This window comes from Garra rufa, chromosome 5 (genome assembly GCF_049309525.1).
Source record: "Garra rufa chromosome 5, GarRuf1.0, whole genome shotgun sequence".
NCBI classification, from domain to species: Eukaryota; Metazoa; Chordata; class Actinopteri; order Cypriniformes; family Cyprinidae; genus Garra; species Garra rufa.
This window is the reverse complement of record NC_133365.1, coordinates 29927936-29954522: the sequence shown is the minus strand read 5'-3', so window position 1 is coordinate 29954522 and position 26587 is coordinate 29927936. Positions and strand designations below refer to the sequence as shown.

Below are 26587 nucleotides of genomic sequence, written 5' to 3'. Positions count from 1 at the left end.
TAATATATGTTTTTACAGTGTTTCATAAAATCATGCATTTGAATCTACAAAAAGTCACACACACGTAATTCAGATTTTTTGTTTTTGGCAAGCAAATTTACAGAGTCATCAGTAGGTCTGGTGGCAATCAGCACAATCTGACTTCCCCTTTAAGCCAGAGCATTCACAGCCAACATACAACACACACTGATAGATGCGCCCACACACACACACACACACACACACACACACACACACACACACACGTTGGGTTTACATGTTTTATGGGGACATTCCATAGGCGTAATGGTTTTCATACTGTACAAACCGTACTTTCTATCGCCCTACACCTACCCTACACCTAAACCTAGCCCTCACAGGAGATTGTGCATACTTTTACTTCCTCAAAAAAACTCATTGTGCATGATTTATAAGCCTGTTTCCTCATGGGGACCTAAGAAATGTCCCCACAAGGTCAAAATCTACTGGTATTCCTATCCTTGTGGGGACATTTGGTCCCCACAACGTGATGAATACCATGTACACACACACACACACACACACACACACACACACACACACACATGCCTGAAACCACTTCTGTTTTTAACCTCAGAAATCAAATAAACACACAATTCCAATACAATGATGTGCAGCACTGATAGCACTAAGTCAATTTCTGTACACTAGTCTGCACTGAAAATATGAACTAATATAACAGTGAAATGACACACAGACGGCTGCAAAACAACAACAAACTGCACGCTTCATTTCTTGCTCATCAATTTTGCATTTTTACCTCCAAGCTTTTACACGTTCAACATGACCCATTTCCATACTGACACAAACAAACTCTGCCAATTTCACTGTGTTTTCGCTGCTCATGATTTTGCAGTCATGACCTAACAACATGTCAGCCAATATTTTATTTTAGAGATAAGTTAAAATGCAGAATAATAGAACTAACAGAATAATAGAACTAACCTCATTTAGTTCGGTTGTAGATTCTTAATAAATACAATGAACAGCATATAAATATTAATTCTGTGCTTTCGTGACTGGCCGTAAAGAGAGGAGAGATGCCCCTTAGGGCTCTAAGAGCCCTTTAGAGCGCGTTTTCTTTTGTGTTAATGCGCGTAAAAGCTAATGCTTGTCCAAGAAAACGAAAGACAGCATTTTACTACTACCAGACCTCAGCAAGAGAGCCCGGGGTGCTATTTTCATTGCACAGAAAATGCCCTGACCTGAAAAAACAAAAGCGTGTGATATTTAACTCAAGCGGTTCAATAGAGTTTCCCTGGAGATCAGCGGCCGTGAGCGTACTGTTCAGTGCAGTCACGACAGGCACACAGCACACACGCTGACGTAGATACAGTATGACTGATCTACTCTACTGCACCAGATCAGTTCACTCTCCTATCTCTCTGTTACTGTTTGTTTAAGCTCATCTCTGATCACAAAATCAGAACTAAAGGTCACAAACTGTCAGTTCACACACACACACACACACACACACACACACACACACACACACACACACGGAAAAAAATGAAAGACCTACTTCAATTGACATCATAATCCCAACATATCAAATTATTCTATTTATTTAAATGCTGTACACTTATATATAAACAAAAGCAAAAAACTACAAAATAAATGCAAAAACAAAGCAAAAAGGAAAAACTAGCGAAACAAAACAAAAAGCAAAGCAAGGCAAACAAAACCAAACTACAAAAATAAAATGAGAAACAAAACAATGCAAAAACAAAGCAAAAAAAAGAAAGCAAAACAAAACAAAAAGCAAGGCAAACAAAACCAAACCAAACAACTACAAAAATAAAATGAAACAAAACAATGCAAAAACAAAGCAATAAATAAATGAATAAAGGCAAAACAAAAAGCACAGCAAACCAAATCAAATCAAATAAAACTACAAAAATAAAATGAAACAAAACAATGCAAAAACAAAGCAAAAGGAAAAATAAAGCGAAACAAAACAAAGCCAGGCTAACAAAAACAAACCCAACAAAAATAAAACTAAAAACTATGCAAAACAAAGGAGAAAATATAAATACAAAAGAAAGCAAAACAAAAAAAAGCATTGCAAACAAAACCGAACCAAACAAAACAATAAAAAAAAATTAAATGGAACACAACAATGCAAAAACAAAGCAAGGCAAACAAAACCAAACCAACTACAAAATAAAATGCAACAAAACGATGCAAAAATAAAGCAAAAAAATAATGTGAAACAAAAAAAACTAAACAAAACAATGTAAACCAAACAAAACACCTACAAAAATAAAATGAAACAAAACCATTCAAACATAAAGCAAAAAACAAAACAAAAAGCTAAGTAAACTAAACAAAACCAAACCAAACAACTACAAAAATAAGAGACAAAACTATGCAAAAGCAAATAAATAAAATAAAGCGAAACAATCAAAACAAAATCAAACAAAACAATGCAAAAACAAAACAAATCTAAGCAAACAAAACCCAACAACTACAAAAATACAATGAAACAAAACTATGCAAAAACAAAGCAAATAAATAAAGCAAAACAAGGCAAACCAAACAAAACAACTACACAAATAAACCAAAACAATGCAGAAACAAAACAAAGCAAGGCAAACCAAACAACCACAAAAATAAACCAAAACAATTAAGAAACAAAACAAAACAAAGCAAGGCAAACCAAACCAAACAGCTACAAAAATAAAATGAAACAAAACAATGCAGAAACAAAGCAAATAATAAAAATAAAATTAATAAATAATGAAGCTGTCATGATCTGGGCTGTGGGGTTTTCCCTCAGCCACCTGAGGTCGCTGTTCCCCTTGCACTGCACTTCCCTGATCGTTCACTCCTGTCTTGTCATTAGCACTCATCATTACACTCACACCTGTTCACTATTATCCGGACTATAAGAACTCTCATTTTCCACTCATCATTCTGGTTGCATTACATGTTTTTTTGTATCCTGTCTGTGTGTGTGAGATCCCGGCTCTAGACCTTGTCCTTGTTTTGTTCTTCTGAGTTTATGTGGTGTTCTGGCCGTGTTGGCTTTTTGTTGTGTTTGTTTATTTGTTTTATTAAACTTCTTCTTCCCTGCATCTTGGACCCTGACCTCATTGTTTCACGTGACAGAAGCAAAAAAAAAAAAAAAAAATCCTTTTGAGGACATCCACAAAAGGAGGTTGTGTCAGATTTTTGCTCAAATTTTCATCAGCCTTGTCTCCAAATAATAGCCAAATTAGAACCATGCACAAATCTTTCTTCTTTTCTATTCATTACAACAAATCAGCCAATTTGTCTAAACAGGTTTATAAAACCAGACAATGGAGATAGATCTCTATGATTTCCATGCAGCTGCAGGACTGACAAACAAGTTTGATCTAATTAAGTGATGTCAGGCGAGGAACGGTGCAAATGACAACACTTCCAGGCTCCATCTAACAATATTTATGCACACAAACCCAAACATCAGACACAACAATGCCATCTAAATCTGGAAAAGGGGTATTAGGTTTTGTTTATGCTTACGTAAACAGACAGACTGCTTCGTTTACATGAACGCATGTGTGTATTTATGTGCGTGTGGGTTTATAGCAATACTTTGAGGAAACATTGCTGAAAAATGTCCACAGAAGTTAGCTAAATCTAACAAAACCATCCTTTCGATTGTCCTCAAAAAGAATAGGTCAAAAAGTAAAAAAAAAAAGTTGGGTTCCTATAATGGCTGGTCTTTTGTAATTATAATTAGATATTTATTTAAAACAACAACAAAAGTCTAAGGTATGTTCTTATTTAGATAGCTAGGTAAATATGTGCTTTTGTGAATGCTCGTACATGTGTGTTTGTATATGAGAGTTGCATGCAGTCATGCATTAACGGAGGATGTGTGTTTTTTTTTTTTTAAATTGCATATGCTGAGCATAGGCTCTCGGATGGCGCAGCAAGTAGAGTTTGCGTGTCTGGCCGGCGGCCAGTTCACATCCCAGCTGGATATTGCTGAACTGCTCTTGCAACCTCCCTACAGCCCAGCGTGTCACTTCGGGGTTGTTTCCGTGGTACAAAGTTTGTTCAACCTCTCTCTCTCTATGCTGGTTAGGGCTGCTCTGATTTCATCAGCGTGCCACACAGGTTATTGCTTTGACAGCGGCGCAATCCCTAATGAACAGCTTGATATAGGGGAAGGAATGTTTTGTTGACCAAAACAGTTTTTAGTCTCAATTAATTCTGCTGTCAAAACAAATGAAGGGCAACCAAAAGCTTGAGCGCTCAGTAGACCCCTGTGGAGTCACTATATGCACATACATAGTTTAACTGGGCTACCTGTGTATGGAATACAATATATACACACACTTATACATCCATACACTGCATACACTGCATACAGAAATTTTGAGTCGGATAATAATTAATAAGAAGAAAACACGTTTCTTGAGTACCAAATCAGCATATTAAAATACTTTCCGAAAGATTTCATGTGACACCGAGGCATTCAGCAAATTGTGTCAGAGTTCAAATCCGCTTTTTACCGAACTCGTTCTTCTCCCTTTTCACATCACAAATCACATCGGGGAAAAAAATGAAGGAAATAATCGAAAGTGCAAAATAACGTGACTCACTGGTTTTTATTGTTTAAGGTTACTGTAGGTGTAGGGAGGGCTTTATTGACCCAAAGCAGAATCCATGTAATCATTTTAATAAAAATGATAATTTACACTCAACAATATTATTGCATACTGTTTTATAATGTACTATAATACTGAGGTGCAGATATCTGCCACTATTTGAGTAGTATAAACAGCATGTAACTACTATTATTGCAAAGAAAATACTCCTATTTTCACATAGTGTAAATAGAATATATCACTATTTGCACTTAGTGTAAATAGCATGCTAAAAATTCTGCTATTTACGCTTACAAAAATAAAACAAACAATTCAACAATTCAAAAACAAAGCAAATCAAAATAATAAAATAAAATAAAATAAAATAAAATAAAATACAGCAAGACAAACTAAACCAAACCAAACTAAAAGAAAAGTAAAAAATGAAACAAAACAATGCAAAAACAAAGCAAAAAATAAATACGGGGAAACAAAACAAAACTAGGCAAACAAAACTACAAAAAATTAAAAGAAACAATGCAAAAACAAAGCTAAAATCAATAAAGTGAAACAAAATAAAACAATGCAAACAAAACTATAAAAATAAACAAACAAAACATGCAAAAAAAAGCAAAAGAAAAAAAATCAAGCAAAACAAAACAAGGCAAACCAAACTAAAACAACTACAAAACTATAATAAAACAAAACAATGCAAAACAAAGCTAACAATAAATACATAAAAACAGTGAAACTAAAACAAAACAAGTCAGACAAAACAAAACAAAATGCAAAACAATTTAAAGCAAAAGAAGAATAAATCAAAACTAAACAAAACAAAGCAAGGTAAACCAAACCAAACCACTACAAAAATAAAAAAAATAAACAAAGCAAAAATAAATAAATAAATAAATAAATAAATAAAGTGAAACAAAACAGGGCAAACAAAACCTAACAAATCAAAAGAACTACAAAATAGAATGAAACAAAAAAAATGCAAAAACAAAGCAAAATTAAAAAAAGTGAAACAAAATAAAACTAGGCAAAGCAAAGCAAACCAACCAACTACAAAATAAAATGAAACAAAACAATGCAAAAAGCAAAACAAAACAATCAAAATGTGTTTGTGTCATCAGCCTTTCCAAATAATAGCCAAATTAGAAAGATTCACAGATCTGTATTATTTTCTATTCATTATAACAAATCAGCAAGTTTGTCTAAACAGGTAAAACCGGACAATGGAAATAATGTGTGTAAATAGCATATATTACTAAGAACAAATGCAGTAAGTGCAAATATGACTATGACTATTCTCAATTGTAATAATATTTCACAATATTACAAAATTATTACAAAAAATCTTACCAACAATTTGTATCATATTAGTAGTTATTCATATAATCATTTTTTGTCATTAATATAACATAATATAATATAATATAAAAGCTGTAAAAAAACAGAAGTATTACAGCTTAAGTGTTTAATTTCTGTGTTTTACATTAGCGTCACCAAACAGCAATGAAAAAAAAAATATTGTTTTCAAAATGGTTTCCACAACACTCCATATATGTCACTAGACAAAACAAAACAAAACAAAAAAACAGATAGTTCCACCCCAACTCACACCATTGGCTGAGCCAATATTACTGTATCAGGATGTTTTAACAACACAGCAAATTTTAAAGCATCACTAAGACAGAAAATATTCTAAGACAACATACAGCTTTCAAGCCAAGACACAGCCAAAATCCAATGTCTAGTGTACAACATTTATATTGTTAACGTAATTGCTGGCTAAACTGGTTTAATTACGCCCCACACCCCTTTAGCTTCAAGCAAGATTATATTCTCTATGTGAAATGTGAAAAAACTTCCACCCTATGAAAGGAGGGAGAAGCAGGAGGTCAAATGAAAGATCACGGAGGGATAAGTGAGGAAAAATAGCAAGAGCACAGGGGGAAGTGAAGTCGTGTCAAGCTCTATCAATCTCAAGTGGCTTAATCTCATGTAAAGGTGGGCGAGCTTGACATTCCACTTAGCATGTGACGCTAGCGTTAGCATGTGACCTGGGCTAAAAACCCCCGTAAGGGTCAGAGCTCCACAAATCCTCCAGTGTAAACTCAACTCTGCTACAGCAATCAAGTCAAGCAGTCAAGTAGTCCTAGTGTGTATACAGTGCAAACTAACACTCATTTCTAATGCTCATTTCCATCATTTAGTCAGCTGGTTATGAACTCATGACCATTCTTGTTAATAATATCAAGAGCAAAGTAGTGCAGTGGCAGAGGTTAATGCTGTGTGTGGGAGATTTAGCCGTCCTACCTGGCCTCTCTTTGCCGGTCCCTTTGGTTTCTGCCAGTTTCTGTATGAGGCTCTCGACGGAAGTGTTCTCCATGTTCTTCACAAACTCTTCTTGCACCTTCAAAATAATAAAAAAGATGAAAATGAAATGCACTTATTCAGTACTTTCAACGCAACAACGTAACAGAGAAATAAACTATTTGTATATAGAAGTATCAACTCAAAATAATAAAAGGGTTTAAAAACCATATGCTATACAAAAGTTTTTTAGTATACATAAAGTAGGTAAGGAGCAAATAGTTTGTTAATAGCGAGAATTGGATCTTAAAGTGTGACCAAAATATCAAATATCAATGTGTGACCCTGGACCACAAAACCAGTCTTAAGTAGCACGGGTATATTTGTAGCAATAACCAACAATACATTGTAAAATCATTAGGATATTAAGTAAAGATCCATGGTGTTCCATGGAGATATTTTGTAAATTTCCTACTGTAAATATATCTAAACTTAATTTTTTTTTTTTGTAATATGGATTGCTAGAACTTCATTTGGACAATTTTGAATGCGATTTTCTCAATACTTTTTTTTTTTTGTATATACAGGTCCTTCTCAAAAAATTATCACATTGTGATAAAGTTCATTATTTTCTGTAATGTACTGATAAACATTAGACTGTCATATATTTTAGATTCATTACACACAACTGAAGTAGTTCAAGCCTTTTATTGTTTTAATATTGATGATTTTGGCATACAGCTCATGAAAACCCAAAATTCCTATCTCAAAAAATTAGCATATTTCATCCGACCAATAAAAGAAAAGTGTTTTTAATACAAAAAAAGTCAACCTTCAAATAATTATGTTCAGTTATGCACTCAATACTTGGTCGGGAATCCTTTTGCAGAAATGACTGCTTCAATGCGGCGTGGCATGGAGGCAATCAGCCTGTGGCACTGCTGAGGTGTTATGGAGGCCCAGGATGCTTCGATAGCGGCCTTAAGCTCATCCAGAGTGTTGGGTCTTGCGTCTCTCAACTTTCTCTTCACAATATCCCACAGATTCTCTATGGGGTTCAGGTCAGGAGAGTTGGCAGGCCAATTGAGCACAGTAATACCATGGTCAGTAAACCATTTACCAGTGGTTTTGGCACTGTGAGCAGGTGCCAGGTCGTGCTGCAAAATGAAATCTTCATCTCCATAAAGCTTTTCAGCAGATGGAAGCATGAAGTGCTCCAAAATCTCCTGATAGCTAGCTGCATTGACCCTGCCCTTGATAAAACACAGTGGACCAACACCAGCAGCTGACATGGCATCCCAGACCATCACTGACTGTGGGTACTTGACACTGGACTTCAGGCATTTTGGCATTTCCCTCTCCCCAGTCTTCCTCCAGACTCTGGCACCTTGATTTCCGAATGACATGCAAAATTTGAGCAACAGTCCAGTGCTGCTTCTCTGTAGCCCAGGTCAGGCGCTTCTGCTGCCGTTTCTGGTTCAAAAGTGGCTTGACCTGGGGAATGCGGCACCTGTAGCCCATTTCCTGCACACGCCTGTACACGGTGGCTCTGGATGTTTCTACTCCAGACTCAGTCCACTGCTTCCGCAGGTCCCCCAAGGTCTGGAATCGGTCCTTCTCCACAATCTTCCTCAGGGTCCGGTCACCTCTTCTCGTTGTGCAGCGTTTTCTGCCACACTTTTGCCTTCCCACAGACTTCCCACTGAGGTGCCTTGATACAGCACTCTGGGAACAGCCTATTCGTTCAGAAATTTCTTTCTGTGTCTTACCCTCTTGCTTGAGGGTGTCAATGATGGCCTTCTGGACAGCAGTCAGGTCGGCAGTCTTACCCATGATTGCGGTTTTGAGTAATGAACCAGGCTGGGAGTTTTTAAAAGCCTCAGGAATCTTTTGCAGGTGTTTAGAGTTAATTAGTTGATTCAGATGATTAGGTTAATAGCTCTTTTAGAGAACCTTTTCATGATATGCTAATTTTTTGAGATAGGAATTTTGGGTTTTCATGAGCTGTATGCCAAAATCATCAATATTAAAACAATAAAAGGCTTGAACTACTTCAGTTGTGTGTAATGAATCTAAAATATATGAAAGTCTAATGTTTATCAGTACATTACAGAAAATAATGAACTTTATCACAATATGCTAATCTTTTGAGAAGGACCTGTACTTCTCAATAGATTTTTTGCACCTTCAGACTCCAGATATTCAAATATTGTCCTATTCTATCAAATTATACATTAATGGAAAGCGTATTTATAGTTTTCAGATCATGTATAAATCTCAATTTAAAAAAAAAAAGACCCTTATGACTGGTTTTGTGGTCCAGGTCACATATAATATATTTGGCAACACTTTAAAATAAGGTTGAGTTCATTAACATTAGTTAATGCAGTAGGTAACTTAAATAAAATGTTAACCTATAGTAACTTATACAACTTAAAAAGTTCAAAATGTATTTATAAATGTAAACTTAACAGTCTGTACAGTCTAAAAAATGCTGGATGAAATATGGACAAACTCAGTGAATTGATTGTTTTGACCCAGCGGCTGGGTAAAATGTTTAACCCAACCTTCTGGGTAGTTTTATTCAACTCAACTATTGTTTAAAAATTACTACATGACTGGTTTAAAATGTAAATTAAAAATCAGACACATAATTACTAGATGCATTAGCAATAATCAAAATGTGAACATTTATTAATAAGCAAATTAAAAAAAAAAATTAGTATTTAATTATTATTTATTCAACTTATTAATCAATGTTCATTTCTTGAAGATACTAATAAATGTTCATTTTCAACCTATTTGGGGTTCATTTTAAGTAAAAACATTTTTAAGAATATTTTGTTCAAACAATAGTTGAGTTAAATAAAAATACAAACCCAAAACAACCAAATTGTTGGGTTTGTCCATATTTCACCCAGCGCTGGGTTGTTTTTAACCCAGCATTGTTTAGAGTGTATGATTGTTCTTTGGCTTTGCCAATTTTACCAAAGGCCCAGGAAGCTCTTAAAAAGCCAGGAAAGACTGTACAACTGTACCAAGAATTGGTAGCATTTGTGTCTGAAGTCGCTTGACTGGGCAAAATAGGTCACAGACTGCTCATTCTTCAGAGCAGACTTTGCCATTTGATAGTTTGACGATAACAGGAAGAGAAAGCTAAAAAAAATTATATTTATGTTGCACATCACGCATACAAGCTACAAAGAATTTAGAAGTGAGCCTCCTATTCTTCAATGTACAGCAGTTGTACCAGTGTGTGGGGAAAATGTAGGTTCATTAAATAATTTTCTGTATAGAAATATATTTTACTCAGCAAGAATGCATTAAATCGTGATCAAAAGTGACACTGGAGAGGTTCATAATCTTTCAAACACATTAAATCAAAATCTGGTCATATATGTGACACTGGACAACAAAACCAGTCAAAAGGCTCAATTTTTTTGCCAAATTGAGATTCACAAATCATCTGAAAGCTAAATAAATACGCTTTCCACTGATGTATGGTTTGTTAGGATAGGACAATATTTGGGCTGAAATACAACTATTTGAATATCTGGAATCTGAGGGTGCAAAAAAATCTAAATATTGAGAAAAATCACCTTTAAAGCAGTCCAAATGAAGTTTTTGTATATATTTATCGTAGGAAATGTACAAAATATGCTCATGGAACATGATCTTTACTTAATATTCTAATGATTTTTGGCACAAAAGAAAAATCAATCATTTTTACAATGTATTGTTGGCTAGTGCTACAAATATACCCATGCTACTTATGACTGGTTTTGTGGTCCAGGGTCACATATAAGCTCTACATTATGTGTTATGATCACTGATTTCACTCTGAGCACTTCACCACATTACCAGAACTAGCCGCATCCAACGCAAGCAAGATTTGTTTTGGAGGTTTTGGAGAAGGATAGAGTTGAGAGCTAGGGCACGCAATGAGGATGTGGCTAGTGACATTATTTCCCCAGGTGATCACTTTGATGTCTTTGTTTTTATAGCCCTCAGGAGATGGTGACAAATGCAATATGTCTTCCTCACATCTCCACTGCTGACTTAATGCTTTGCTTTCATAGTTGACGTGTTTTACAGATTTTCACACAGCGCTTCAGTTCAGTGTTTGTCAGTTTGATTCAGTATCCAAGTCCTTTTTGCCTGTTTGTGGACCAGAGGAGCTGATTGACAGCATGTACTGTATAGTTCAAAAATCTTCAATAAATCCTAAATTTTATATGTTATTATAATGCATATAAACGTTATTATAGTTTACTAGACAATGCAGAAAAGCTGAGCGGATGTGGCGGAAGACAAAACTTGAAATTCACTATAGCATCTATAAAGACAGCCTTCATGCTTTCAATGTTGAACTAGGTAAAGCCAGACAAACATTCTTCTCAAACCTTATAAACAGCAACTTAAACAACACTCGCACTCTTTTTGCTACCGTTGAGAGACTAACAAACCCCCCTAGTCAGATCCCTAGTGAACTGCTCTCTGACAGCAAGTGCGATGAGTTTGCTTCCTTCTTTTCTGAGAAGATAAATAATATCAGAAAGACAATTAGCACATCCTCAAGTTATGCAGAGGTCAGACAGATTCAACCGCAATTTCAAAAAGAAGTCATTATGTCGACTTTTGAAGAAATCGATAGCAACATTTTGGAAGAAACAGTAAAGCACCTCAAATCGTCAACCTGCCACCTCGACACACTTCCCACATCTTTTTTCAAAAGTGTGCTTAGCTGTCTAGAAGCAGATCTTTTAAAAGTGGTGAACACCTCACTTCTTTCTGGGACTTTTCCAAACTCCCTGAAAACTGCAGCCGTTAAGCCCCTTCTGAAAAAGAAAAATCTTGATAACACCATATTGAGCAACTATAGACCAATTTCAAATCTTCCGTTCATAAGCAAGATTATTGAAAAGGTTGTTTTCAATCAGCTGAATCACTACATAAACTCAAATGGATACCTGGACCATTTCCAATCTGGCTTCAGACAACATCATAGCACAGAGACAGCGCTCATAAAGATAATAAATGATATTCGCCTAAATTCAGATTCTGGCAAAATATCAGTGCTGGTATTACTAGATCTCAGTGCTGCGTTTGACACTGTCGATCATAACATTCTTTTAGATAGACTGGAAAACTGGGTCGGGCTTTCTGGGATGGTTCTCAAATGGTTCAGGTCATACTTAGAAGGGAGAGGCTATTATGTGAGTATAGGAGAACATAAGTCTAAGTGGACGTCCATGACATGCGGAGTCCCACAAGGCTCAATTCTAGCGCCTCTGTTGTTCAGCCTGTATATGCTCCCACTAAGTCAAATAATGAGAAAGAACCAAATTGCATATCACAGCTATGCAGATGATACCCAGATTTACCTAGCCTTATCGCCAAATGACTACAGCCCCATTGACTCTCTCTGCCAATGCATTGATGAAATTAACAGTTGGATGTGCCAAAACTTTTTACAGTTAAACAGGGAGAAAACGGAAGTCATTGCATTTGGAAACAAAGATGAAGTTCATAAGGTAAATGCGTACCTTGACACTAGGGGTCAAAAAACAAAAAATCAAGTCAAGAATCTGGGTGTGATTCTGGAGTCAGACCTCAGTTTCAGTAGTCATGTTAAAGCAGTAACTAAATCAGCATACTATCATCTTAAAAACATTGCAAGAATTAGATGTTTTGTTTCCCGTCAAGATTTGGAGAAACTTGTTCATGCATTTATCACCAGCAGGGTGGACTATTGTAATGGTCTCCTCACCGGCCTTCCCAAGAAGACCATTAGACAGCTGCAGCTCATACAGAACGCTGCTGCCAGGATTCTGACTAGAACCAAAAAATCAGAGCATATTACACCAGTCCTTAGGTCCTTACACTGGCTTCCAGTTATGTTTAGGATAGATTTTAAAGTACTTCTACTCATTTATAAAGCACTCAATGGCCTAGGACCTACATACATTGCAGATATGCTCACTGAATATAAACCTAACAGACAACTCAGATCACTAGGATCGAGTCAGTTAGTAACATCAAGGGTTCACACAAAACAAGGGGAATCCGCTTTTAGCTATTATGCCGCCCACTGTTGGAATCAGCTTCCAGAAGAGATCAGATGTGCTAATACATTAGCCACATTTAAATGCAGACTCAAAACTCACCTGTTTAGTTGTGCATTTATTGAATGAGCACTGTGCTACGTCCGAACAGTTTGCATTATTTTATGTATAATCATTTTACTGTATTAATTAATTTGAAATCATTTTTTTTTTAATCATCTTAAATGTTCTTAATTTTGTTTTTATTGTTGTGATTATTATTTTAAATTTTTATGCTATTGTGATTTTAATTCCTTTTTATGTACAGTAGGGCTGCAACTAACGACTATTTTAATAGTCGACTAGTCACCGACTATTGAAACGATTAGTCGACTAATCGGATAATTATTCAATTTTTCTCAAATTTAGCATGAGATTGCTTTAATTATGTGGAAAATTATAGTAAACACAAGAAAGAAGAGGGTACTTCAATAAAAGATGCATATTTTGCTGCTGATAGGCCAATTCATACTAAAAGTAAATAAAAATGCCCTGTCTAAAACCAATTAGGCACAGTGCTCGGTCAGTACAGACATAAATGCATAAATTAAGAAACTCTATTATTTTTTTAATGGACAGGCACATTTGTTTTATAAGAAAAAATAAATTAAAATCAAGTAAACATTTTCTTCCTGTAAACCATCAGCAGCAATAAAACAGTAAACAAAAATGTATATCCAAAACAAAACGTATTGGCTTCCATGTTATTTAAATCTTACCGAGGCCAGCCAAACTCCGTTTCATTCAACTGTCCGACGTGCTTTCTCTTTAAATGTTCGTGCATCACAGAGGTGCTGCCGTGATGCGCAAGGACTGCTTTACAAACCATGCAGGTAATATTTTAATTCGCCGTAGCAGGCTAAAATGCTCCCAAACTTTACTCCTGTTTCATACATACTCAGTCTGCAGTGCGTCTACAGTCCGTGTGCGTTACGTATGCGGTGCAGAAGAAGCACAGACTCGTTTTGCTTTCACACAGAACGCGTTTGCAGTCCGTACATTGTGAACGTTCTAATCCGTTAACATGGGTGTGGAAAAAAAAACGTACTGCAGACGGAGTATGTGTGAAACGGGCGTGTTTTGGTACGCGCAGCTGCTGCGTTGGACGCCGCCATTTCTGTATGTTATCGCTCAGCATAGAAGCTGCGTATGTGCGACTCTCGGCAGAAAGATGCCTCACTCGGTTGTCTGGCGACAACATCGACAATGAAATTCATTGTCGACTATTTCTATTATCGATTTTTGTCGACAACGTCGACGAATCGTTGCAGCCCTAATGTACAGCACTTTGAATTACCATTGTGTATGAAATGTGCTATATAAATAAACTTGCCTTGCCTTACTAAATACATAAAAAAAAAACTTTTATTAAAAAAAAGCAAATGCAAATAACTAGATGTACTAAACATGAAAAACTTAACAGACATTTAAAAAACAAATAACTATATCTTTACAATTAAAATGATAATGGAAAATATTCAAATGTTTACAATTTTTATAAAATCTACAATATTATTTCAAAGATACTAAAATAATATTGCTCTGAAATGAATCAGACTGTCTCTTTTGTGAGGTAAAAACTATTCTATACTGCAAATTATGTAACTGAAAATAAAAAAGACATTGATTACACGTATAAAACCACTCTTAAAAATTGTATACCTTCTAACTGAACAAGTATAACTTATTTTTTTATATACAGTATATGCAAGTAGTTTGACCGTGTAACGAAACCGATTTATGTTGTTGTTAGTGCTTCACAGGAGTGGGTAGTGGGTCTAAGGGTTATGTTGTACTTCACCTGAGATTTGGCGATTAAACACTTTTCTATGACATTGAAATCACAGACCATACTACAGAAGCATATACTATCACTTAACTGTCTCATAGCTTGTGCAGTGTTAAGCTTGTCTTGAAAAGTTTATATACATAATGATTAAAGAATTAGGCCTTCTTTCAAAAACATACGCCATTGTTGCATTTTCTTGCTCTGCCAATCCACTTCTAGATCCCTTTGTTACATCAAGATGACAAAACTAATGTCCTACACAGACGAATAGTGACACCAACTGTTGCATGAGCAGATGGTGCCCTTGAAAGAGGATTCTACTCATATATGTGCAATAGAAACAGTATAAACATCATAACCAGAGAAAAAATCCAATTTTATTTCTCCTCAGGCTCAAGCTGAACACAAGCGTGTGTGTGGTTAGGAGGAAGCCCAAACCAGAGGATGCAACAGTTCTGTGGTCAATAACAAGTAAAATGCCTAGTTTCGCTGTGGGCGTGTAGGAATGAGATTGTGCGCGTTCAGTTGCCTGCACGGAAAATGTATTTCACTGAATAAAAGGGTTTTCATATGTTAGAAATCACTGTGAATCAGTGGCAATTGGTTTGAGGGTTGATAAGGAAGGACTGATCAGACAGCCTCATATTATGAGGGTCATTTATGCTTATTTGACTTCTGCACATCTAAGGGTCTCTGCCGCCCTCTACAGCTAAACGATGATAGAACAGCCAGAACTCACAGGCTTCATCCAAGATGTTAATTTATTTCTTCAGTTGAAAAGAAATTGCCTTTTCTGAGGAAAACATTCCAGGATATTTTTCTCCATATAGTGGACTTCAATGGGGATCAACGGGTTGAAGGTCCAAATTGCAGTTTCAATGTAGCTTTAAAAGGCTCACCAAACTTGATCCTGGAGGGCCGGTGTCCTGCAGAGTTTAGCTCCAACTTGCCTCAACACAGCTGCTTGGAAGTTTCAAGTATACCTATTAAGACCTTGATTAGCTGGTTCAGGTGTGTTTGATTAGGGTTGGAGCTAAACTCTGTAGGGACCGGCCCCCCAGGACCGAGTGTGGTGACCCCTGCTCTACATGATCCCAGCCAAGGAAAAAGGGTCTTTTCTAGTGAAACAATCCGTCATTTTCTAGGAAAAATACAAATCTACACACTTTTTAACCACAAATGCTCTAGTTTTACCTCAAGCATTATGTAATCACATATGCGTGACGTAGACGGAAGTACTAACCCAGTTCAAAAAAATGCTCTTTACAAAAATTGACAGACGACTTTGAAGTTGGGAGGACAAAATGAGAGTTTTTCACCTTACCCTACCTTTTTAAACTGGAGTACATAGACCATGAACTAACTAAAGAGATAGTGCAAGATGAGCATTTGTGGTAAAAAAAGTATACAAATTTGAAAATGACCAATCGTTTCGCTAGATAAGACCCTTATTCCCCTTTGAAGCTACATTTGAAACTGCAATTTGGTCCTTCAACCTGTTGGCTCCCACTGAAGTTCATTATATGGAGAGAATACCTGAAATGTTTTCCTTTTTTTTTTTTTTTTGCGACTGAAGAGAGAAAGACATGAACATCTTGGATGACATAGGGGTGAGTAAATTATCAGGAAATTTTCATTCTGAAAGTGAACTTTTCCTTTCATCCAGTGTTGCCAGACCTTTTCATAAACAATTTTACAGTGACTTGGAAAAATTGTAGCAGATCATAACTAGAAAAATAGATTTTCCAGGACTGGAAATTACAATTTGGGAAAAACAACAACAACAACAACAACAACAACAAGTTTTTTTTTCTCAGTTGCTCTAGAGATTTACATTTGTGTAAATAATTTGAAGGGTCATTTGTTGTGTGCATACATCTCTGCTTACCTCTCCTATCTGTATGTGCGTCTCTTCAACAGACTGACAGTATGAATGGATGATCTCCTGCATACGCAGTACATGCTCCTCTTCAATGCCCTGGAATTTCTGTAGACGCAAACACACACAAAAACACTTATCTTTCGAGACGGTGCAAAAATGGATAATGCTAGTTTTAATCAGTCTCGAAAAGCGAAGCTGAAAGCAGATGTTGGTAATGATACTTAATCAGACAGAATCTTTTTTCCACAACAGTCCTGGGTGTGTGACTCCACATAAGACCCCTTCTTATGTTGTTGGCACAACTCTATGAATAGCCTATTTGGGTGGTCTGAGTGGCTAAGAAGTGCGTAACACGCACAAACACAGTTAAAATAAATATGCATGTGTGTATGTGGGATGTGTGTGTCAAGGATGGCTGCATGCCTGATTTGCTGTTTATGCTCTTCTCAGACTGACAGTAGGGTTTTAGAAGATTTAGAAGTGGAAGAGGAGAAAAAGATGAGGAAATGAGCGGAAACAAGATAATGACAGCATAAGTCAGAGCATGTGTGACCACAGGGAAAAAACGTGTTTGTGCATGTGTGTGTGGATCATGTAAAGAAACATCAATAAAAACTTAAGCTTTGTATGTTTGAGGACACCGTGGCGCTGATTTGGGACTGAAAAATAAGAGTGCGTGATGGGTAAGGGGCTGCTAGAGTGTTTCCTGCTCCACGCTACTGAATCTAAAACACCAAAGGCAAAAGACATTATATTTAGAAATTATATATTAAATTGTGAGCTTACGATCTTCGGTATGACGAGATTAAAAAAATAACACAAAATAATGCAGAGGTTAAAAAAAAATATTCAATTTTTTTTATTTTAATTTTTAATTGAAATGTATCATCTGAAAGCTGATTTTTGTTAGAATATGACAATATTTGGCAACTATTTGAAAATCTGGAATCTAAGGGTGCAAAAAAAAAAAATCTAAATATTGAGAAAATCAACTTTAAATTTGTCCAAATTAAGTTCTTAGCAATGCATATTACTAATCAAAAATTAAGTTTTGATATATTTACGGTTGGAAATTTACAAAATATCTTCATGGAACATGAAGAACTACTTAATATCCTAATGAATTTTGGCATAAAAGAAAAATTGACCATTTTGACCCATACAATGTATTGTTGGCTATTGCTACAAATATACCCGTGCTACTTATGACTGGTTTTGTGGTCCAGGGAACATATGTAAATAATTTATTTAATGTGTCTGATATTAATTATTAATTTGAGTGTATCTGGCATTAATGTTGTTAATCCATATCAAGCTGTATAAAAGCTCTAATATCTAAAAATTATCCAAATGCAACAATGCCTCAACAAACACACTAATGCACACTTCAGTCTTACCTGTGCAGTTTCTGTCATTCTTTGCTCAAATTCTGTCTTGGCAGCGGCGTATTTCTCCACATATGACTTGTAGGTCTCAGTGGCTTTCTTGACTTTCAATCCAGCCTAAAAACAAACAACACAAAACAGACAGAGAGAAATTTACACATTTGGACACCTGGGCCACACTAGAATATTTTTAAACCTTAACTGATTTAAAAAAACATGGGAGACCACAGACATGAAGACAGTTTCAAATGATTTTTAGCTTTATAATACTCTAAATTTGAAGATGAAGGTATCTTTAACTTATTTTGTCTTCTGGGAAACATGTAACTATCTTCTAACTAAATAAAAAAAATGATACTTAGGCAAAACAGGAAAAAATGTTCACACATCCATTCTGTTCAAAAGTTTTCACCCCCTGGTTCTTAATGCATAGATTTTCCTTCCAGCATCAGTGAACGTTTGAACCTTCTGTAATAGTTGCATATGCATCCCTCAGTTGTCCTCAGTGTGAAAAGACAGATCTCAAAAGCATACAATCATTGTTGGAAAGGGTTCAAATACACAAAAATGCTGGAAAACCAAAGAATTTGTGGGACCTGAGGTATTCTTCTCAAGGACAGCAGGCAGCTTAATTGTTTAGGACAAAGAAGAGACTCGTGAACAACTATCACTACAAAAAAAAAAAAAAAACAGTTGTGGATCAAACTTCTGACCTCAACTGTATCTGCTAAATTGCCTCTAACATCTATCACAGCTTAACTCAGTGGATGAAGGGAGATACCTACATGGATTGATCTGGCAAGCTTTCAAGTAGTATTCAGTAGTAATAGAATCCCATACCTCTAGGCTATTATTCATGTATGTAGGAGTCTGTGTGTGTACCTTGTCCAGGTCTCTCTGTGTGGCCCCTTCTTTGCGCATGCGTTCTTGCTCTAGCGTCTTGTTGATGTAGTTCTCCTTGCTCTTCTGTAAGGCCTGTGACACACTCTGGATGCTCTGCACAGCCTCCAGAGTAGACGCCACCTCCTCCTTGGTCTATAAGCCAGAGAATCCAAAAAGAGCTTCAGCGTTATTCTCATCTTTTTAAATCTTTTCCACAGCCCTGCTTTTGGCTTGCTTTTACATTTTGTACAATGAAAATTTGATGCACATGCAGAGTTTTGAAGGTTTTTCCCACTGTGAAATCCAATCAAATCAATCTTAAAGCCACAAGCTTTGAACATCTAGAAATTATATTGGGCTCTATGAACTAACTTCAAGGATGAGACTGACACTTATTCAACTGGTAACTGCTGTACATTCTGCTCTATATCCAACTTATTTTATTTATTTACTAATTAAATTTATTTACAGATGGATATGAGTTTATCATAGCGTGATTACATACCAGACCTCTGACCTTTTCTTAAGGAATGACGTGTGTACCACAGACTCATTTAGCTGAGAAATTGGGTTCATGCTTTGCTAGGTGGCATGTTATGAGCAAACTTACATGGATATTAATCAAACACCAAAGATGACGGCAGCTCCCATACCTTCTTATGATTTTTGGCTTGTTCCTCCACATATTTCTGGACTTCCTTGATGAGCTCTTGAAGTTTGCGGACCAGCTCCATGTGACACGCTGCCAGTTTTTCGGAGGACTGTTTAAACACATCCCACACCGGCGCAAACGTCCTGTGGAACAAATGGCCGTTTCATTTTCTTCTCTAGGCATAATAATCTACACACATCGTACAAATAAAACGGAAAATGTGTTAAACATGATTTGTGATTTAACACCAAGGTGTGTTTATTCGCTCGATATCAGATTTATCCTCTGGTCCTGGCTGTTTTTAATGGAAACAGCTCTGTGCGAGGTTTAATGACACTATAATGTCTACACTGACAATATGATATGTGAAGGGGGTGTGAAATTCATGTTCAGTGGAACAAAGCGCCGCAGGCCAGTAAAAAGCTAGATTTTAATTCACATAACTGCATCTAGCATATCTGACAAATAGTTATTATACAAACTCTGGCTATTTTAGGACCATAATAGCAATAACAATGAGTTAATTGCTTTCTTCCTGTAGATCTTTTTGAAGTAGCTTTTGAAGTTTTGCCTGACTGGCAGCATGTCTCGCATTAGCAGGGAAAGTACAGCAGGTCTGCCAGAATAAAGTTTACATAGAATAAAGATTCAAAAATGTTCCAGGCAGGTAAGTGAACAGCTGCGGGTATTAATTTTGTTTCCTTGCATGTAATGAGCTTGGGCTTTCATGGATAAAGCCTGAGAGACATTGAAATGATGTGGGTTTTCCAGCTCATTATAAATACATTATTGAAATGGTGTTCATAATGAACCCACTGGGCTTGTAAACCCTTAGACTCACAGGTACACACGTACAGACACACACAGTCTTACCCTAGCTGTGAGCAGTTGCTGGCAGTCTTGGCCAGTTTGGTCATTGATCTTGAGTATACCTCCTCTATGGTGGCTCTGTGACAAAAGAGGAGAAAACCACATGTGAATAATCAATCAAATCCAAATAATGAAAGAATCTATCTAGAATAAAAAACCCTTACAACATATTTTAAATTCACTCTCACATTTACACATACTTGCCAACAACAGATCCATAGTTTAAATTGTTTTTTAGACAAATATGAATTGTGCCTTCACATGAATTTTACAAAAAGATGTTTACATTTTAAAAATGCAAAGGGAAAAGCAGTGCAAGCTCAGCAAACATGTGAACCCACTTTGATCTGTTTAAAAAGTTTGAGTAAGTTTGAGTTAAAGCTGCATTACTTCAGTTTTGCATCATTGTCGCCATCTCTGTTTAAAACCTGCAATTGCAGTTATTTGGGAAATATATATACAGTCAAGCCCGAAATTATTCATACCCCTGGCAAATTCGGACTTAAAGTTACTTTTATTCAACCAGGAAATGACACAGGCTTCTCCCAAAAGATAAGATGATGTACAAGAGGCATCATTGTGGAAAAAAATATTTCTCACCTTTTATTTACATTTGAACAAAAAGTGGCATGTCCAAAATTATTCATACCCTTTGCAAACTGTCACAGTCTACGGGAAAATCCAAAGTTCTATACCATTCCAAATAGTCCAAGCTGTTCTAAAGCATCCCAATTACCCTGATTCATTTTTTTCCTGAACACGGAAGTAAGTCCGACTCTTAACTGAAAGAATGCTTTGCATTTCCGGTCTGCATTGTTTCTAGTCAAATTAGGGTATATTCCGAGCTAATAAACTAATGTTAAACCTATTAAAATGTTTTTAAAAAGCACATGGCTCCATAGCGCCATCACTTGGCAATGTCGCAATGACCGTCATTTGTCAGTGCCTCACTTTAATGAGTGTGTAGATGACACGAAGCAGCGGAAGGTAGCTACATTAAAAACACATGGACGCTATTTGAATGGGTTCCTATGGAAACCGGAACAGAAAAGCATTCAATCTGATGTTAGAATTCGTAATGGCGGCGCTCATCGTTTACTCAGGAAAAAGGTCTATACCATTCCAAATAGTCCAAGCTGTTCTAAAGCATCCCAATTACCCTGATTCATTTGGAACAGCTGTTTTAATCAACTCAACAGATGAAAAACAGAAGCTCTCTGCTGTTGGTTTGTGGACAGTCATGACTAAGACAAAGGAGCTCACTGAGGACCTGCGGCTGCGCATTGTGGCTGCTCACAAGTCAGGAAAGGGCTAAAAGATCATATCTAAATGTTTTGAAGTTGCAGTGGCTACAGTGCAAAGTATTATTAGCCAAAAGTGACACCTGTGCTGGCCAGGAGGATAGTGAGAGAGGTAAAAAAGAATCCAAGGATCACCACCAAGGCCATCCGGATGAATCTGGGCTCTGCTGGTGGCAACATTTCAAGGCAGACAGCTCAACTGACACTGCACACCGCTGGGTTCCATGAACGCAGACCAAGGAGGACACCACTTCTCCAGATAAGGCACACAAAAGCCCGCTTGGCCTTTGCAAATGCTCATCTGGACAAAGAAGAAGACTTCTGGTCTTCTGTTTTATGGTCAGATGAAACAAAAATTTAATTGTTTGGCCACAATTAAGTAGCCTTCATTTGGCGTAAAAAAAGGAGAAGCCTTCAAGCCTAAGAACACCATCCCCACTGTCAAACATGGTGGTGGGAACCTAATGTTTTGGGGGTGTTTTTCAGCCGGTGGACCAGGGAACCTAATCACAGTAAACAGCACCATGAAAAAGGAGCAATACATCAAAATTCTCAACAACAACATCAGGCAGTCTGCAGAGAAACTTGGCCTTGGGCACCAGTGGACATTTCAGCACGGCAACGACCCAAAACACACAGCAAAAGTGGTGAAGAAATGGTTGGCAGACAAAAACATTAAAGTTTTGCAGTGACCCAGCCAGAGTCCTGACTTAAATCCAATTGAGAATCTGTGGAGAGACCTAAAGATCAGGGTGATGGCAAGAAGACCCACCAACCTGAAAGAGTTGGAGCTCGTCGCTAAAGATGAATGGGTAAAAATACCAGTGGAGACATGCAAAAAGCTGGTCAGCAATTATAGGAAGCGTTTTATTGGATACTCCTTGAAATACGATTGGGCTAGTTTTGAGTAGCATCTGGGTGAGTTTTTGTGAAAACCTGGCAACCCTGGCTGTCAGTAGACACACCAGTGTGGATATTCACTGTACTTCGGAATTACAAATATGTCTTAAAAGTGTGTCAAAAATAAGAAGCTTTACCCTAAAATGGCCATCTGAAAAAGTAAGTAACATGTCTGCCAGTTTTGTTCTGACCAACTAAAAAAAAGTTTTATAATAAATCGCGCTACCAATGGTGATTAAATCAACTAGGGCTGCAACAACTAATCGATAAAATCGATTATTATCGATAATGAAATTCGTCGACAACGATTCTCATTATCGATTAGTCGGGTCCGCCCACAGTGCATGTGCACTTCAGATGATCACGTCAAATTACAGCACTGAATGACGCATTTCTATAGACACAATGCATCTCAGAAGAGTGGAGGACACAGACTGAGATGCTGCAGGAGAGATACGTGATCTGAGCTCCCCAAAACATGAGAATTCTTTATTTTAAACTATCTCTATTTTGAAGCTGATAGCGTAATGGCTTGCCCTGTGAGGTGCTTTGACAAATCCGTTTGCATCCTCAGTAGGAAAACTTTCAGTTTACGGTCATATCCTTATCTGTAAATGTCACAAATTCACACTAGCATTTCCATTTATGCATAAAAGTCCATTCTGGCAGTCTGTGTTAAGTTTAAATCTTTACTGAATGAGCGTCAGAGAGCCAGAACAAAGAACACAGACAGGGAGACACTTAATACTGAGTCAGCGCAAAAACATTCATGTCAGTCGTTTAATGTTACATTTAGATTTAAATACAACATGTAGTGCACGTATTTATGAAGGGTAGGAACTATAGGCCTGTGACGCTGGCAGATTTTTACCAACTACGGTGGTGCGACGATGTTTATAAATAAATGAGGCTCAAACATTATTAACAAACGTGCGTGTTTAGGAACTCCGTCGTTGAACAAGCAGCCTACAAAACGCTAAAATAAATCAACGAAATAATACATTTAAATAAGAAAGTAGCCTAAATAAGAGTTAAATAGGCTATTAAACAAACATTCGTTTCAAAAAACAACCTCGACAGCTGATCAAAATTACTGGCCCGAGTCTGACTGGATCCTGTCTTTGTCTTCCCCATTGCGCAGCTGCTGTTTTTAATAACAAAGTAATTACATTTATTTTCGTTTCTTTAGTTTATAAAGTTAATTTAGAAATATATTTGGAACACTTTTTATTTGTGAAATTCAAGTTTTAGTTTTTTAAAGTAACGACAAAGCGCCCAGCGGCAGACATATGAATTTAGCCTTCTCAAATCATCACGATTTAAATTAAAATCCTTAGATATATATAAAAAAACTGAAAGCATATCACAATATTAGTTTAATCGTTTAACTTCGATATATGTGTACAAATAGGCGCATATCCAATCGTTTGTGCAGAGAGTGAAAGCTTTGCAGGACATAGAGGTGCAAGCGCCATATGAAACTTCATTTTTGCTCATAAATGTAAGAGTAATAAATTTACTTTAAATTATTACTTCACTAATATAAAACGAAATAATTCAAATAGAAAACAAAACTCTTTTATTATAGGCCTAATCCATAAAGATGCATTTAGGCTTTAAAAGCGCGTCCAGTGAGCAGATCTTTGCGACACTGACTCAGAAAATAGTTTATTAATAAATAATTTGAATATCTCCTTACTTTTCCCCTGCCACATTCATGGTAATTACTTTAGCTGGGGCTTTGCGGCAAGTTTAATCTTACTGCGTGCATCTGAACGTGGAACTCTGCTGAAGGCACTTGCGCTCGCTGCTGCTGTTGGCAGGACACTAAACACCGCCACGGCAGAATAAATAGCAGAAACACTGTATTTTATGCTTGTTAGTGTGTTTTTCTTCAGATATTTGTCTTTTCTCTTTATTACGACAGGTGAATTGTTGTCAATTGTTAAGCACTGTGTTTTCATAGCATTCAAAATGTGGAATAGAGTGATTTAAAAAATAAATAAAAAAATAAAAAATTGTCATTTTTAAGCCAACTAATCGATTAATCGAAAAATTAATCGGCCAACTAATCGATTATCAAAATAATCGTTAGTTGCAGCCCTAAAATCAACAATTGCAAATTTAGCTCAGATCACATCAAACCATGCAAAATATTGCTGTTGTTATACTTTGTTCTCAAACTGTTAATGTTAACAACATCTGCATTCCATGACTACTTGTATTCAGTGTATATTAGCGTTACCTGTAGATTTAAATTTAATTTCTAAATGTCATACCATTCGAATGTCACCGAAAGAAATTGTTATTTTAACCACAAAAAAAAATAATAATAATGTTCCTTAGAAGTCATTCTAAAATAAGACGTTTTTTTTAATTTTTTTATTTTTTTATGATAGGACAGATCAGACATGACAGGAAACAAAGTGGAAGAGAGATAGGGGGCAGGATCGGGAAAGGTCCTCGAGTCAGGATTCGAACACAAGGCTATCAGCGCCGACTAAAATAAGAAGTTTAATTCCAGCTGTTGTAAGAAGAGGCTATAAATGAGCCATCAGCTGCAACATCCACACATGCAATATCCACCTTTTTCTTGCCCTGGCTTCCGGACTGATAGCTCTACAAAACAGCTTGTTTTGCTGCTTGATATTGCAAGTTGCCATATTATTTTAAAGTATAATCCTAATTATTAGCACACTGGGTTGCAGTGCAGACAGTTTTACAGTTTGTGAACAGAAAGTTTGAACACCCATGTAATTGCTCAATAACTGATTTTGGATCATTTTTAAACAAAACAATATTTCAGAGAAGCCCAATGTTGGGAAGGAATGACCAATCAGAGCACAGGTTATTGCGTGCGTCAATACCGTTCTGTTCCGGTTGAGCCGATTGCACGGGTACCACCTAGGTCTCTTCAGAATACGGACTGAATTTAACTTCGCTTGGCTGATGATATGTGTTCAAGTTGTGCGTTAATGACATAATGTAAGTTCATTTATGATTGTTCTTTACCGAATGTATCATATGATTGATAATAATAAGATATGGTGAGTTCGTTTGTGAAGATAAGTGTCGATGCTAAACCCAGCATCTTGCCTAAGCCATTATTACACTTATATTTACTACATTTGGATTCAGTGCAGTAATGGTATTACTGATTGATGTTTCAGTGTGTATAGATGTGGATTTGAATGTCGTATATTTCTGTTCTGTTATTACTTTTAGTTAAGTTATCGGATTGTATGATGACGCAGCAAATAATTCCATTTATGTGCGGCATGCGCCATCTAACGGTAGAAAATGGTACTACTGCAGAGAATTTCATGTTTATAAAGGACAGATAATAGTATAAAAGCTATTCGCTATAGTGAGTGAAGTTGTTAACAATTTCTAATCATTGTTTATTGTTAATTGTTTCAGACCACACCTGCCTAATCCTGTACAGTTACCTCACATATCACTATTGTGAAGAAGATGCCAAGCAATGCCCTGTGATCTGGCTGTGCTGTGCATCATGTTGATCATTTGCAGAACTTTAATTAAAGATTGTTGATTCAAATTCATGCCTCCTGTGTTCTGACCGACACACCAGGGCGAACACAGCTACCCTAAACCAGTACAATACAGTCCTAAACAAACTCAGAACATTTGGTCCTTCGAGCCGGAAATTGTGTTTACACTGGCCAAGAATGCATGAATACCAGTCTCAAGGTGCACGTCCTAAACGTTCAGTCTGCCGTCCAGCTTACTTAGAAGATTGTGAAGTCCAGTATCTGAATCAACCTGAGACTTCTTCTACAGCACAGCAGTCACATGGGCGAGAAGATGAACAGCATAGTCATAGAAGGATGGCTCACCCGGATTTCAGCCATTATAGTTTAGATGAGGGATCTGGTAGGAGAACACCT

General features: G+C 36.6%; 1 protein-coding gene across 5 annotated transcripts in view; it reads right to left on the bottom strand.

The window, feature by feature from the left end:
- fcho2 (FCH and mu domain containing endocytic adaptor 2) overlaps positions 1 to 26587 on the bottom strand; it is a 77478-nt gene that overhangs the window by 28317 nt on the left and 22574 nt on the right. For all 5 annotated transcript variants that reach the window (XM_073839677.1, XM_073839679.1, XM_073839678.1 and 2 more), the window contains exons 3-8: positions 20482 to 20556; positions 19610 to 19751; positions 18957 to 19109; positions 18087 to 18191; positions 16696 to 16794; positions 6918 to 7014 (exon numbers count right to left, since the gene is read on the bottom strand). In XM_073839677.1, the coding sequence (XP_073695778.1) occupies positions 6918 to 7014; positions 16696 to 16794; positions 18087 to 18191; positions 18957 to 19109; positions 19610 to 19751; positions 20482 to 20556 (671 nt within the window). The remainder of the gene's footprint in view (positions 1 to 6917; positions 7015 to 16695; positions 16795 to 18086; positions 18192 to 18956; positions 19110 to 19609; positions 19752 to 20481; positions 20557 to 26587) is intronic.